The 15426-nt window shown below is 41.1% G+C and overlaps 1 protein-coding gene across 3 annotated transcripts; it reads left to right on the top strand.

Moving 5' to 3' along the window:
* The first annotated feature begins 626 nt into the window (after positions 1–626).
* smek1 (SMEK homolog 1, suppressor of mek1 (Dictyostelium)) lies at positions 627–14747 on the top strand. 3 transcript variants are annotated; one of them, XM_037750014.1, is made up of 16 exons: positions 627–778; positions 1657–1888; positions 2766–2821; positions 2906–3004; positions 3135–3752; positions 5079–5156; positions 5257–5373; positions 7714–7830; positions 7942–8073; positions 8962–9064; positions 9177–9335; positions 9452–9621; positions 10579–10721; positions 12022–12212; positions 12778–12989; positions 13538–14747. In XM_037750014.1, exons 2-16 carry the CDS (start codon positions 1747–1749, stop codon positions 13661–13663), a joined length of 2463 nt encoding a protein of 820 aa, XP_037605942.1. In that variant the 5' UTR covers positions 627–778; positions 1657–1746; the 3' UTR covers positions 13664–14747. The 3 variants fall into 3 exon arrangements, with proteins under 3 accessions (XP_037605942.1, XP_037605944.1, XP_037605943.1); XM_037750015.1 differs by having other exon boundaries at positions 634–778; positions 1746–1888; XM_037750016.1 differs by having other exon boundaries at positions 628–1888; positions 10582–10721.
* Positions 14748–15426: the final 679 nt, after the last annotated feature.

Genomic DNA, 15426 nt, shown 5'->3' with positions numbered 1-15426 from the left:
GCGCATGAGTCCCGACCCGGTACATTTATACCTGTAAAAAGTTACAAACAGCCCCTTTAACAAGCCTAAGTTAAGATTTTCTTTTAACCCTAAATAGGAAGTGTGATGGAATAATTGATACACAAGTTATCTTTGGAAGGAAGAGGTCCGGAGCTGATGATGTCTTACAAAAGAAGGTTTATTGAAGCTTGATCAAGGAGAATTGACAGGTCTCCACAATAGATGCTCTCTGCGTGAAGGCCTCACAACTCTGTCCTTCCTCCCCGGTGCTCAGTGTCTTACCCCTTATCATGTTATGACTTACTCCGTTCCTCTGGCATCTCTGACCCTGGTTGCCCTAGCGACTGGCTCTACGGTCTCCACTACAGGCACAGCTGTACAGATAACGGTGGCTCCTCTAGACAGGACTCCAACCCAATAATGTCAACAGAGGGACACTCTGACAAACACTCTGACCTTTCTACCAATAAGAGAGGAATTGATGGAAAATTCCATCACAGGAAGGTAAAAGAGCAGAATGATGTTGTGGATGTTGCTGGAGTCAAGTGAATTTCTGTTTTTGTTTTTTAATGTTACTGTCTCTTTAAATGTGTGCGGGGCTGCCCCTGTTGTTGCCGGGCTGGAAACCCCGTACTGCACTGACTGACTGAAGGGGACCCAACATGGCGGACTACTCACTGGGGGGCAGTTAGCAGTTAATCTGAGAAAGCAAAGCGAGACGTCGGAGGGAATGAATGAATGAGCAAATAGCGTTATAATGTAAAAGCGTAACCTCGAAGTAATTACACGACTACAGTTTGTTGGTTTGCATATACTGTTTTTGGGGGGATATAATGCATGAATAACCAGTAAAAGGAGGAGAGAGAAGAGTGTTTCTCTCCGCGGCCCAGAGCCAGAACATGGCGGAACACTAGCTAATGCTAAGCTAATGCTAAGCTAATGCTAACTAGCTATCTTGGACGTATTATTATCAGACACAATTAAGAAAGTCCAGGTTTAAAACAGTTGTCTGGCGGGTTTGCTAGTGTTAAATAATGTTATCGGTTCACATTAATGCTTCAAAAGGAGTTGTTTATAATATTAAAAACATGGAGCAGTTAGCATCTAGCTAGCTAACTCGTTAGCTTGTCAAGCTAACTGGCTAACCGTTAGCGTACAAACTGTTCTAATAAGCTATCAGCTTGTTTTTTAGGGTGGTTAGAGCTTATTGTGAATACTCCTCTCTCTTTTAACTGTATGTTAGGACTTCTTAATGTCTGCCAGCTCTTTGTTTTGTTTATTAACACGTTAGTTAGTTAGCAAACATCAATGCCCTCCGCACTGTACATTAAGACGAGCTTGCTACAATGGTCTGTGAGCTGATTTTGTGTGGCGAGATAAAGTTTTGAGGTATTAGAGATCAGATATTGTAGTTGTTACTGCATAAAAAGATAGAGGGGGAATATCCCTGGATACTATACATTAAGACTAGTTGAGATTAACTTGCTATAATGGTCTGTAAGCTGATTGAGATAAAGTTTTGAGGCAGCTCTTATTAGAGATCAGATATTGTATTTGATAGGGGGATCTAACTGGATACTAGTCCAGGTTTGACCCCCTGACACTAGCATTGTAGAAGTGATTGGGTGTAAAATATTGAAGTTGTGGCGTTGCTAGGTGAAGCAGACACCCTGTAAAAAAAGACCAAGAAGGTCCCAGAAGAGGGTGGGGGGAAACCTGGTCACAACAAACTACCTTTTTGCCAGGATGACGGACACTCGTCGACGAGTCAAAGTCTATACCCTCAATGAGGACAGACAGTGGGATGACCGTGGGACCGGGCACGTCTCCTCGGGCTATGTGGAGAGGTTGAAAGCCACGTCTCTTCTGGTGCGAGCAGAGAGTGATGGTAAGTGATGGCATATGCCAATTTACAGATCAGTTGCAGTGTATTATTAAAGATAAATGAATAATATACAGTGCAGGAAGAGGCAAGAAACCCAGTGGGCTTATCTGAAGCCTCCACGTATAGAGACAAGAATAATATAAAGAAATAATATGACTACATAATAGTGATAACAAACAATTAGGACAAGATATATATAATAACAACAATAACAATAAATATATCAAAAAAGACAAGTGTGTGTGTGTGTATATGGTTAGTGTTTGTGAGGAGGATTGATTTAAATATCTATAAAGACTTCTGGGCAATCTTAACCAAACAACATTGTGACATAAAAACAGATACATGGACTTACTTACTTAGTCCTTGTTGTGCCTGGTGGCACATAGGGCAAGGACTAAGGATCTCCACTCATCTATGTTGTTTGCTTTCTTCTCAATGCTGTTTCAGCTGTATCCTCTCGTCTTCTCGTCTATACAGATAGATAGATAGATACATGGACAACATGGGGAAAAGCAATTACAAGACAGCAATTAAATGACCCTTTAAAGTGACTTTTTAAATATTTGACAGATGAACACTTTATTGATAGATGTGAAAAGCTACTCCATAATTTGGTTCCCCTAAATCTTATCGAAAATTGACCTCTACTATTGAGGAATTTAGGAGGATGAAGATCTAGAGATTGACGGGTTGAGTAAGAATGGACCTGAGAATTTGTTTTAGCCACCATTATAGTAGCTCAATATGTAAACAATACCTTCCACACACTTATTTTAATCAGCTGGAACCATGCATGTAACCCTCAGTACCCTCATGTAATAATATCCTAACCTATCCTCCTCATGAGTGTTTTTCACTTTTGTTTGTAACCTGACAGGTTCCCTACTGTTGGAGTCCAAAATCAATCCAAACACAGCCTACCAGAAACAACAGGTCAGTGCATATAGCATGGTGATCAAAAAATATGGATTTCCTTCTTTGTGTACTGATTGTAAATTTGTTTTTCTTTTTGGAAAGGACACATTGATAGTATGGTCGGAGGCAGAAAATTATGATCTGGCACTCAGCTTCCAGGAGAAGGCTGGCTGCGATGAAATCTGGGAGAAAATATGCCAGGTATCTGCACTTATTTGTGTGTGTGGGTGTGTGTTTGTCTGCTCCATCTGTGTATGCGTTTGATATCAAGTGTGTTTGTGTGGTGATAGTTTCTGTATCTAGTCCCTCATATGTTTGTCTCATTGTTAAGGTGCAGGGAAAGGACCCGTCAGTGGACATCACCCAGGATGTGGTGGACGAGTCCGAGGAGGAGCGCTTTGACGACATGTCGTCGCCAGGTCTGGAGTTACCGCCGTGTGAACTGAACCGCTTGGAGGACCTGGCAGAGCTGGTGGCCTCCTCACTCCCGTCCCCACTGCGGCGCGAGAAACTGGCACTGGCCGTGGAGAACGAGGGCTACATTCGCAAGCTGCTGGAACTGTTCCGTGTGTGTGAGGATTTGGAGAACAGAGAGGGACTGCACCACCTGTATGAGATCATTAAAGGCATCTTCCTGCTCAATCGTACTGCACTCTTTGAGGTTATGTTCTCCGAGGAGTGCATCATGGACGTCATTGGTTGTCTGGAGTTTGACCCAGCACTCCCGCAGCCACGGCGGCATAGGGAGTTTCTAACTAAGACAGCCCGCTTTAAGGAGGTGATCCCCATCTCTGATCCTGAACTGCGTCAAAAAATACATCAGACGTATCGGGTGCAGTATATTCAGGACATGGTGCTGCCCACGCCCTCTGTTTTTGAGGAAAACATGCTGTCCACCCTGCACTCCTTCATCTTCTTCAACAAGGTGGAGATTGTGGGCATGCTACAGGTGAGATAGGCAGACATGTATTATAAGGTTTGCTATAAGGTTTATTTTCAAATAAGATTTGTGTGCACCACATTTTCAGTTTCAAAAGGTTCTCATTGCAAAAGCAAATGATACAAAAGTATATACTGTACGAGCTTTACAAATAGACAATCCTGCCATAACATCAAAAGGCACACACACAAGAGAATACTTTTTAAAATGGTGTTTATGCCGTGAGGACTGGAAATTACAGTAATTGTAGGATTGTACAAAGGTTTTATTTTTGGCTGATTGGGCTTTACCCTGTCTGAGTTTGTCTGCTAGTCTTTTATGGTCATGTGACCTTTGTGTTTTTGTACTGTGTCAACTCAGCAGTGTTTATGTATGGCCGTATCCATAGAGATGGAGAAGTGTTGTGTAAATCAGTTATGCTGCGCTAGAGGAAAACTGAAACTGGCACGCTGTTGACTCTGGTACACCGTGCTATGTGAAGGTCTGAAGTCAAACACTACTGATATGGACCTTTACTTCCTCAATTACCATGAACAGACCGAGTGTTTTTATTTATTTAAACTAGCATTTGATATACTGGATTGCAGATACTATTGAATGGAACTGAGTTGTCAGTATAAAAAATCTTATTTACACAACCCATCAGGAAAATCCACAAAAATTTTATGTAGTAGTTTTAAGACTATGTACAGTAGATTTTCTTTAATGTAAACTACAATAATTCTAAATGAGTGTCCGATTAAGTTAGTTGTTCCAAATGTTTTTAAGGTAGTTCCTCCACGGCTTATTTTGTATTTACAGTTATGACAAATTGCAAGCTTTATGTCTTCTTCACTCACGCTGAAGAACTTACGCACCGACATGTTGTGTGTGTGGTTGTGACGTTAATGTCCGTGCCGCTGTATGCCGATGTAAACGTATCATGCGACACGTGTGTAAATATGACTGGCAAAAAATTGGAAATAAGAAACTAATCGGCTAGTCACCAGTCATGACCGATCAGCTGAAAACCGGCAGTTTTGATCAACTGGCGATTGATCGGTGCATCTCTATCTTTGATACTGGATATAAATTTAATCTAAAGCGGTGTTTATAATGACAAATTATGTCACACTATAGCTTCAAAATGATTCAGTGGTAAATACGGTGGATGTTATTTTTGTTTCCTGGTTATTTATATCCTACTCATACCATTGTAGATCTACAACAGTTTTGTTGGATTTAACAGTGTGCACAATTGCCCCTAGATAAGTGTGAGAGTCAAGGGTGCTTTTTTCCATATCCTGATTTGTTGATCCTCTGTGATACTCATCTCCCCTTCCTTTTTGATGTCAGGACGATGAGAAGTTCCTGACAGACCTCTTTGCACAGCTAACAGACGAGGCTACAGATGACGACAAAAGACACGAACTGGTATGCCAGAAATGAATCAGAGATTATTCATCAAATACCGTTCTCATTTTTCTCCTTGTCCCTTGTTTCATAGAGCCGTGGTTTGTGTCTTCCTTTATAGGTGAACTTCCTAAAGGAATTCTGTGCATTCTCACAAACGTTACAACCTCAAAACAGAGACGCCTTCTTCAAGACATTGTCAAACATGGGCATTCTACCTGCACTGGAGGTCATACTGGTGAGTGCAGCAACTTTTACATAATTCTGAATTAAGTTCATTTGGCAAGTTGTTTTTGCCGCTGACAGGCTGATGTTGTTATTATAAGTGTCTGACAACATTATGGAAAGGACCCTACAGAGAAATAAAACATTTTTCTTACCTTTTGCTTGATCCGGTCTGTTTGTTATTGTGTCCAAGTCCCGCTCAAGGAGAAGTCCCGTTGTGAAATCTGAATATCTGTATATTCTGGCTCCAATAAATACGGGCGGCCATCCATTTGAAAATCCACGTTGTTGAAATCATCTAAATCTTCAGACATGACATGACCAAAATCTTTTAGATAACACTAAGCTACGCTTTCTGTAGTCAACACAGCAAACTCTGCCGGGCTGGCACTTGCGTTTCCACCACAGATGTATTCCACTATTCCACCGTTGTCTTCCGGCAACACGTCACCTCGCCAGATTTCAGAACGGGACTTCTCCTTGAGTGAGACTCTTTTCATAATGTGAGACACTTCTAATAACAATCAGAGCCTGTCATGGCAAAAACAAGCACTTTTAGTGGACGTAAATGACGCTGCCAGCTTGACCCAATAGCACCATATTACAGCCTGTGAGCAGCTGCAGTGTACAGCGCTCTCCTTCAACACTGGACCAATTTTAGAAATTGTTGTCCCTATTAGTTTGTTAGATACAAAAACGTGGGAAAATAGGGTTGAGAAATATCGAAGTTACCATTTAGGTGACATTCTCCTAGAAGAAATATATGAACCCTAAAACAGAAACGGGTCAGTATCGTCAGTGGAGATGATATTAGCGTGTTGGCAGTATGTTGTAACAACGGTGCATCTGTTCCATTCAATGCTGTTTTGGTTACCAGGGATTGTGCACAAGAACATTGTTGTGACTTTATCTGTGGTATTAGATTACATTGTGTTGTGACTGAGGAGCCAGTTTTATGATTTGTATTTTTTGTGTGCAGCTCTTTTTCAAAGTAAATGACATTAGTCTCTAGTTTTATGGGTATTTAAGTACTTCTCATTATGACCATGACACAGCATTTCTTTCTTGAGCGAGCAAATGAACTTGTACCGCAGTAAAACAAACCAAATATTAGTTTTGTCTGTATACTGTTAAACCTTGAGGCTCGCCATAAATTGAACATACAAAAAATAATCATCAGGGTGGCTACGGCAGGTTGTCATGGTATTATTTGGTCCAAAGACGAGAGTGTAGAAAGGAGCATCTAATGGTTTTGAGTTGTAATTACAGCTGAATTCTTCTCCTAAGTCTTGTCAAACACTTATTGAACTGCTGCATCTAATATTACCTGTCAGAAGAGTATGCACAATGAGATCCTGTTTCTAATGTGTACATTCAGAGGTGGCAACGCCACATTCCAGATCAGTTGTGTGTAGATGTAAATCAGACCATAATGTTGATATTGCAAACTTCCCTAGCTCTACAGATGCAAAAACATAGTAGATGAGCTGCAATGTGTGCATGTGGTGGTGGGGAGGGGAATTCAAAACCTGAAAAAGGGGATGCTCTTGTACCACTTTTCATTCAAGGATGATTTACTAATTGGTGAAGCGATCTGAGGTCTGACTTGATTTACAGCTGATTCAGTTTTGACTCAAAGAGCTGAGTTTGGGACCTCTCAAAAAGACAACAACAATATATTAAAACACTCATATACTGCAAGTCCCTCGCTACTGTCACAATGTGCATCTTTTCTGAGAAACAGAGACAAGACATTTTCAATCCCAGTTTTTTTTGTTGGCTGGAGCAGTTTCTTTGCTTTTACTACCACACCAGGAAATGCAGAAGAATGAACAAGAATGGATCTGATACAAGAGGACAGATTAGACCATCAAATACACTTTATAAAATGAACTAGCAGGTTTTCCTGCTTCTAACCACCATTTATGCATGCAATTGGTTATGTTCTTGATCACCAACACATGCTTATATGAGTTGAGATATGTGTAGTTGTTACATGTAAGACATGTACACCTTTACACATACAGACATTTATAAGAGTAAAGGCCTTTGCACACCAAGTCCGTTTTTTATCGGATGATGGATTAAAAAAAACGCATACAAAGAAATCATATTTGGTGTGCAAAGACCTTAATGTGAGCTTCCTCCCTCCTGCCTGTCCACACACACCCTTTAGATATAAAATAAGATGAAAGGAAACAATAATCAGTGTAGTTGAATTGGAATGCAGTTGGGTCCTTAAATGATTATCACTTTTGTTTCCATTTTGTTCATTGGATAGTATAAGACTTTATTGATCCCTGAGGGGAAATTTACAATCCACTGACAACTATAATTCATGTTCCTGAAACAGGGAATGGATGACGTTCAGGTGCGTGGGGCAGCCACAGATATTTTCTCTTATCTGGTGGAGTACAACCCCTCCATGGTACGAGAGTTCGTCATGCAGGAGTCTCAGCAGAATGATGACGTGAGTATATGAACAGAGTCAGCCAGAAATATCAGAGAATGATATTACTCATTCCACCACACAGGTGGATATACACCTTGTGTTGCTAATGATTATTTATTGACCTTGCAGGACATCCTCCTGATCAACCTGATCATAGAACACATGATCTGTGATACAGACCCAGAGCTAGGTGGAGCGGTGCAGCTGATGGGTCTGCTACGGACTCTGGTGGACCCTGAGAACATGCTGGCTACTGCAAATGTGAGTTTGCATGCTTTTCCTAAACATGTCAGTTTATACTGACTATGATTTCACAGTAGACCTGAGTACTTGATACATACATGCAGCTTGTCCAGAAGCACCTTTGAACGTTGGATTTAAAAAAAAAAAAAATTGTGAGAAGTGGAGATGCCGTTTGTCATTATGACATGTTATAGCAAAAAGAAAGTAGCCTACATCAGCAACTTGTGCCTACGGCGCCACAGCGCTAAATCTAGCTTGTATTGCATTAGTAATAAGTAATAATTAACATAATATTATGTTTGTTTATAAACAGACTTATGGTGCCACTAGTGTCTGACAGGCTGTGCGAAATTGACTGCTGAGCCGAGGCCGGCAGCATAAAGGAGATCTAATTCTAGTAGAGGTATAAGAGGGGAGTAGGCGCTCAGTGCATGTTGTTTGTTTACTAGAAATTTCATGTAGTTTTTGGGGTGACTAGACGAGGCGGGTTTCCGTCGGCCAGTGTATTGCAAGCCCGGGGGCCTGCGACGTTACATTAGTGAGTGTACGGTCGAGAGAGAGAGAGAGAGAGAGAGAGAGAGAGAGAGAGAGAGAGAGAGAGAGAGAGAGAGAGAGAGAGAGAGAGAGAGAGAGAGAGAGAGAGAGAGAGAGAGAGAGAGAGAGAGAGAGAGAGAGAGAGAGAGAGAGAGAGAGAGAGAGCAAGCAAGCATGTCAGAAACAAATTATATATCCATACCGGATAGCTGGACTTTGCTGTAGCTGAAAAAGTTGGTGGCAAGTTGGGCCAGAGCTTTGCACATTCACCGTTGTTTTTTCTGTGTAGTGTACTGTAAAAAATTAATTGTTGTAGATATCAAAGTCGTGTTACTCAGTAAAAAAATGTGTTCTTTCTTTTTTCCTTTCCAGAAAACAGAAAAGACAGAGTTCCTGAGCTTCTTCTATAAGCACTGTATGCACGTCCTCTCAGCTCCACTACTGGCCAACACCACAGAGGATAAACCTAGCAAAGGTATTGATTACTTGCGAGGTGTGTGTGTACACGTGTGTCGGTTTTGTAAATAAAACTTTGAGATTAATGCACAAGAAATTTATGTTGCTGACTACCTTCATGCTTTTTTTAGATGATTTTCAAACATCACAGTTGCTGGCGTTGATTCTGGAGCTGCTGACATTCTGCGTTGAGCACCACACCTATCACATAAAGAACTACATCATCAACAAGGACATTCTCAGGAGGGTACTGGTGCTCACTGCCTCTCAGCACGCCTTCCTGGCACTATGTGAGTCGCATATAATCACTTTAATTCTAAGTACCTGTCAACTCAGGACAAAATTGGGCAATATTAAACTTTTTAAAGCTAATTTTGAATATTCATCTTTATCTTTCTGTGCCCAGGTGCGCTACGCTTCATGCGGCGGATCATTGGTCTGAAGGATGAATTCTACAATCGCTACATCATGAGAAACTTTCTCTTCGAGCCGGTCATCAAGGCCTTCCTCAACAACGGCTCACGCTATAATCTCATGAACTCGGCCATCATTGAGATGTTTGAGTATGTCCGTGTGGTGAGTATCTTCCTGAATTTCCCACAAAATATAATTTTCGCATAACATGGATATCTTCATTTTATACACCTCAAAAGTTAACATTTGATATTTGGTCATATTTAAACTGCTTATGGTTGTGAGTTGGTCTGAAAGGTTTTTTTTTAATGCATTTTTATGCATCAAATCAAATCTTTTAAAAGGCCATCAAACCACATCTCCAAAAGTGAAAACTTGTGATACATTAGGGATGTCAGTTTTGGTTAATTTTGCTTCGATATCGTGAGACCCATTAACCGGTAAGTAACCGGTTAATTTTACAAGAAACAAACGCGAAATGGAGTGAAATACAAGAGGCGCTTTCGTTGTAGTCCGATGCTCCATTGACTCAGTGAGCTTTGGTGCCGCATTTCGAAGCACTGTCCATTTAGAGGTGCTGAAATTTGAATGTTTTGAGTTATAAGTGTCTTGCTTTTTATTTTATTTTCTGATGGCTTTGCCGAAATTTATTGCCACATTTTCGGTGGTCTCAATAACTGCCGATCAGATGACGCACTGATTCTGAATTGAAACGTTTTCAGTACTCATTTGTCTGCTTTTTCGCCTGCTCTTTACTTAGCTCTGAGAGCGACACAGCTGGACACACACACATGCTCTGGCGCCGGGCCTTTCGGCGCCCATGTTAAGTTAACCTATAGACCGACATGCTTAATCAGTCAAAACTACTCTCTGTGGATAACCGATGACCTCTCTGTGGTACATACAACATTTTACAGATTCATTTTAACTTGTTTGGTGTGTTCTCCCCCCTCTTTCTCTCCCCTGCTCATTTTCTCCACTCCACTCTTCATTCCTCTTCTGCTCTGCCTCTGTCCTAAACTCTAAACTACCCGTTTTACCTTTCCATACTTTCCCTCTCATTTTGCCCTTCTACCGTGTCTCTACACTCCCCCTCCTCTCTCCTCCCATTGCTCCTAGGAGGACGTGAAGTCTCTCACAGCTCATATAGTAGAGAACTACTGGAAAGCTCTGGAGGATGTTGACTACGTCCAAACGTTCAAGGGCCTAAAGCTGCGGTATGAACAGCAGCGAGAGAGGCAAGACAACCCCAAACTGGATAGGTGAGAAAACCAAGGCTGCACTTCTTCTGCTACTACTACTACTACTGCTATTACACCATCACTGTTGATGTAGCCTAATGAGTGTGAGTCATTTATGAGTGTCTCACAATAAATGGAAAGGACAATGTCAGTGTGATCAGATAACTCACATTGATTCGCTGTTAAAATGACCAATATATTGTTTCTTGTGTGCATTTTAATTTTATAGAGTACAGTGTCTTCTGTCACTATTTTGTTTTAGAGAGTGCCCATTTCATTTTATTATCTTATGAAATGTTGCCTGTACACTTGTTGTGCTACAGGTTCCTCAGCTAAACACAACGAGTGCTGTGACTGAGATTGTGCAATATATCACTTACTCATCTATGACCGAAGTACACACAGTCACTCATTATGCAACTTGAACTTAGCAACACTTGCCAACACCAACAGGTGTTTCCTTTTTTAACTTTACTTTGCTCCTGTGACTTTTTTTGTTAATCAACTGCTACACACTGTAATCATTTAGGAATAGTTCATGCTTATTGTGTGGCAACTTTTCATACCAATAAGAGGGCTTTTTGTAAAAGATCACTTAAACATTTCATATGCTTGTGATTTACAAGTATTGTATATACAATTATAATAGTAAACAATATAATTGCATTATCATCTGTTCTGTCCTGATATATAGGACCATAGTGTGAGCAGACTGAATCAATGGTTTGTTCATACATGTGTGTAGATTACATATTGTACACGTGGAGTCTTTATGACTTCCCCTGTAAATGATGTAATACGAGAATGAGAATATCATACACGGGCCAAGGACAAAATTTGCATTTCATTATATTAAAGACCATATTTTTGGAAAAAATTGTGCCCTGTATTCAAAGTATTTAGTTTTTGTTTTTTTGTCGATTAGTCATTTTTAATGCTTTTTTTCATGCTGAATGACTTATTTCCAAGAAACTTATGAGCACATTTGTGGTAAACAATATTTGAAGTGGTTCTTTTGCATGTTTTGTGGAGAAACTCAATTTTACAGATCTGTCAATTAAATTAACTAAACGATTACTCGAGTGATAGTCGACTAAGAATTTCTTTAGTCGAGGACTAAAGGACTAAAGAAAACAAATTTGTCATATTTGCTTCCTCAGAATATGCTAACATTACCAAATGAAGTGGTATGGGTTGAGAGTTCTCACTCACATTAAGTGCAGAATGCTTGATAAGGGGAACACTGGTTTAAGAAACACACATGTTATATATGAATATATGTGTATTTTAGTTTTTGACCTCTAGCCTTTATCCTCCCCAGCATGCGCTCCATCCTGAGGAACCACCGCTTCCGTCGTGACGCACGGACACTGGAGGATGAAGAGGAGATGTGGTTTAACACGGATGAGGATGACCTCGAGGATGGTGAGGCAGTGGTTCCTCCCTCGGACAAGATGAAGCCTGAGGAAGACCTCATGGAACCTATAAGCAAGTTCATGGAGAGAAAGAAATGTATGTATGGAAATGCAGTGTTTTTCAACCATAATAGATACTTTGGGGTCAAACTGTGCGGTTGGGGAGAATCACATGTTGTAGTTACTTATTACAGGACAGAGTATTTGTCGTAATGATGGTGGTTAATGGCAGATAAAGCCTGTATCTGGTATGCGTGGTGTCTAAACTGCAATTTAAAAGGTGCAACCTTACAATTTCATATAGCTGCACTTTTATGTTAGTTATATCAGTCTGAGAAAGATCATTGACAAGAAGGAGCCTGTAGAGAAGATCTGAGGAACACTATCAGGAAAACGTTCACATAGCCCCAAATAGTCATCTGCAATTAGTCAAAAGGCCATTTTGATAGCTTTGATGGCTTTAGGTGCAGTCATGATAAATGTTAAGTGCATATGGTATTTTTTCTGGATGGTCACGAGTTGTTGGGTTAAACACAAACAATTAACGGCAATTGTGTGGTTGTGTTGGTTACAGAAGACAAGTTCACCCATGAAATGTTAAAAAAAACTTTTAAATGGGGAGAATGACCATTTGTTGTCCACCTCTCCCTCTCCAACCCCAGTGAAAGACCCCGACGATAAAGAAGTACTGGGGAAGTCGAGCTTATCGGGCAGGCAGAACCCCAGCTTCAAGCTCTCCTTCTCTGGCTCCACTAAAACCAGCCTGTCCAGTCCTCCTTCATCTGCCTCATTGAACCCAGGTTCTCCGGGATCACCGGGTTCTCCAGGCTCAGGGGCACGGAGCTCACCCTCCACCACAACTGTAACCACAAAGGTACCTGTCAGCATGTTATTAGTAAAGGTGTGGGTCTTTAACTTCAGTCGTTTTCTGTAAAGACAGTCCACTTATCTTCCTATTGAGAGATGTCTGCACAATGTCTGTTCTGTATCAAACACTACTGAACTGAAAGGAAGGAAGGAAGGAAGACTGGTGAAATCTGAGCTTTAACTATGAATCTTCACACTTAGACTGTCAGTTTTCACACAACTCCCACCATCCCTGTTGTGTTTTACAAAGAATGGTCATCGCCACCAGTGTGCAATTGGACTGTACAAATGTACTTGTTGGCTTTATTTAGACAGAAGGGAAATGGAGGGCGGGAGACTTTGTGTTCTGTGCTGGCACCTCTTGCGCACGCCAGGCGTACATAGTGCTGCGCCGGATCACGTGTAGCATGTAATTTCTTTTTGATTTGGACCCTCTTTTTTCAAATCCTTTGTCAGGCAGGAAAAAAGGAAATTTTCATGTCATCTTGACTTTAAGTGTCTGAGTAATTGGTCAGGATGACTAGATTTCTGATGTGCATCATTTGTTTTCTTCAGGGAGGTTTAGTTGGACTGGTGGACTATCCTGACGACGACGACGATGAGGAGGAAGAAGAGGAGGAGGAAGGGGAGAGTAAAGAGGACCCTCTGCCACCTTCGAAGAAGTCCAAGCTGAGTTCCTAAAGAAGCTCCACTGTCCCAGCTTGTGCTCTGCTCGGGACAGTTTCAGCGCCTAGACTTTACACAGGAATGATCAAACTTGTAAACAAATTGAATGAATGCGAGCCACCCCTCGCCGTCAGCGGGTGGCCAAACGAGGAGCAGACTGTGAACGGATACGAAGCCTCCTCAGACTAGCCCACTTCATACAAGTGCCAATCAGGAAACCAGGAGTGAGAAAGCGTCTGTAACATGGAGCAGACGCGTGAAAGTTGGGGGAGAAAAAGATCACACTCGGTAGATCGTCAGCAGACTCAGACAGCATGAGACGGGTTGGTTATTTAGCAACTGGAGGAAAAGACCACATACAAAAACACATGTACACGCAGCAGACTGAAATCCCAGAGAGCTCGCAGGCTCGGACCATAACCCACTGCCCCCCCGCCCCCCACTCAGGGAAGGACATCACAGCGGCCCAAATGGGTCGGCCAATTCAGACCCAGAACCACCACTCGCACCCCCATCCTTCTCCTCACCTTCCTCCTTGTTTCTTTCTACTTCTTTTTCTCCTCTGCTCTCTCCCTTTCTCTGTCTGTTGCTTTTTGTCCCTTTTTTCTTTTTAAGTTAGTATATAGGACCAGACGGGAGGCAGCATGTGGCAAAGAGCTGTCCTTGTTGTCGTTTGATGATGTCATCAGTGTCGTCGTTCCTCAGCGGACGTTCTTTCTCTGAAGAGAAAAAAAAGCCAGCAGTTAATTCATTGTTTTCGTTTCGTTCTCTATTCGTCTCTCGATCTTTCTCCTGTTTTTTGTAAATGACGACAAAAAAGACCTGCCTTTAAATGTTCAGGACGTTTTCAGTCACACTTGAACAGGTTTTTAAAGACCTCAGTAGGTGAGCTAGTTTTACCCTTTTTGCCCTTTGAAACTGCAGATTTTTTGGAGAATTTGTAATCCCGTCTTGATTAAAGATTGAGTGGAATTCTAGATGTGATGAATTTTGTCATATCTTTTCTTTTCTTTTTTTTTCCTTTTACATGAGTGTACACTTAGTTGTTCAGAATATTTGGGACCATTAAAATGATCTTTGCTGTAAGATGTCCTAATAACTCAAGTGTTTCCTTGCTGCATCGTGCTGTTATTGATCAGTCTGGGTTGCCTTGGCAACACAAGAAATTGACCTAATAATCGTAGCACAGAAGGTGCTGTTGGGTTCAACATGGTTCCACAAACTTTTATCAGACCACTCAACTCCACACTGTGAAGATTAAAGACCTAAAACCCCATCCTGAAACTGTACAAATGTGAAATTTCAGTGTTCATTTGAATAATTTGAAACAGTTATTCCCTTAAACAAATTGATGTTGTGAAACCATGTAGACGACAAAATATATGGTAACATTTTCTTGCCCTTGGCCAAAAACCTGACTTGACTCAACGTTCAGTATTTATTTCACACCTTAATTCTTCATTTTATGGGCGGACTTCAGTTGCTGATGTCTTTATTATCCACCAGGTGGCACCCTAAGTCCATAAAAGAATTATCAAGAGACGCGTGTTGCCTGTCCCTTTGTGATTCTTCCAGTAAATATGTTTGGGATGGTTTATTTTATTACAGTCTAGGTAAACACTGTCTGAGAATATTTTGTGAGGATTTGATGCACCTATTGCCCACAGCACTGGTTCGATGCTGTCCTTACAATACTATCATATAGCAATTCTTTAGGGCTGCTACTAACGATTATTTATCGTCAATTAATCTGTTGATTATTTTCTAGATTAATAGAT

Source organism: Sebastes umbrosus, chromosome 18 (genome assembly GCF_015220745.1).
Source record: "Sebastes umbrosus isolate fSebUmb1 chromosome 18, fSebUmb1.pri, whole genome shotgun sequence".
Classification (NCBI taxonomy): domain Eukaryota; kingdom Metazoa; phylum Chordata; class Actinopteri; order Perciformes; family Sebastidae; genus Sebastes; species Sebastes umbrosus.
Note: the sequence above shows the minus strand (reverse complement) of the source record. Positions and strands in the feature narration are given on the sequence as shown.

Excerpts from the sequence above, each read along its gene's own strand:
- smek1 (XM_037750014.1), top strand. The coding sequence starts at position 1,747 with ATGACGGACACTCGTCGACGAGTCAAAGTCTATACCCTCAATGAGGAC. Across the intron at positions 3,753-5,078 it reads AGATTGTGGGCATGCTACAG|GACGATGAGAAGTTCCTGAC; the intron begins GTGAGATAGGCA and ends TTTTGATGTCAG. Across the intron at positions 12,213-12,777 it reads GTTCATGGAGAGAAAGAAAT|TGAAAGACCCCGACGATAAA; the intron begins GTATGTATGGAA and ends CTCCAACCCCAG.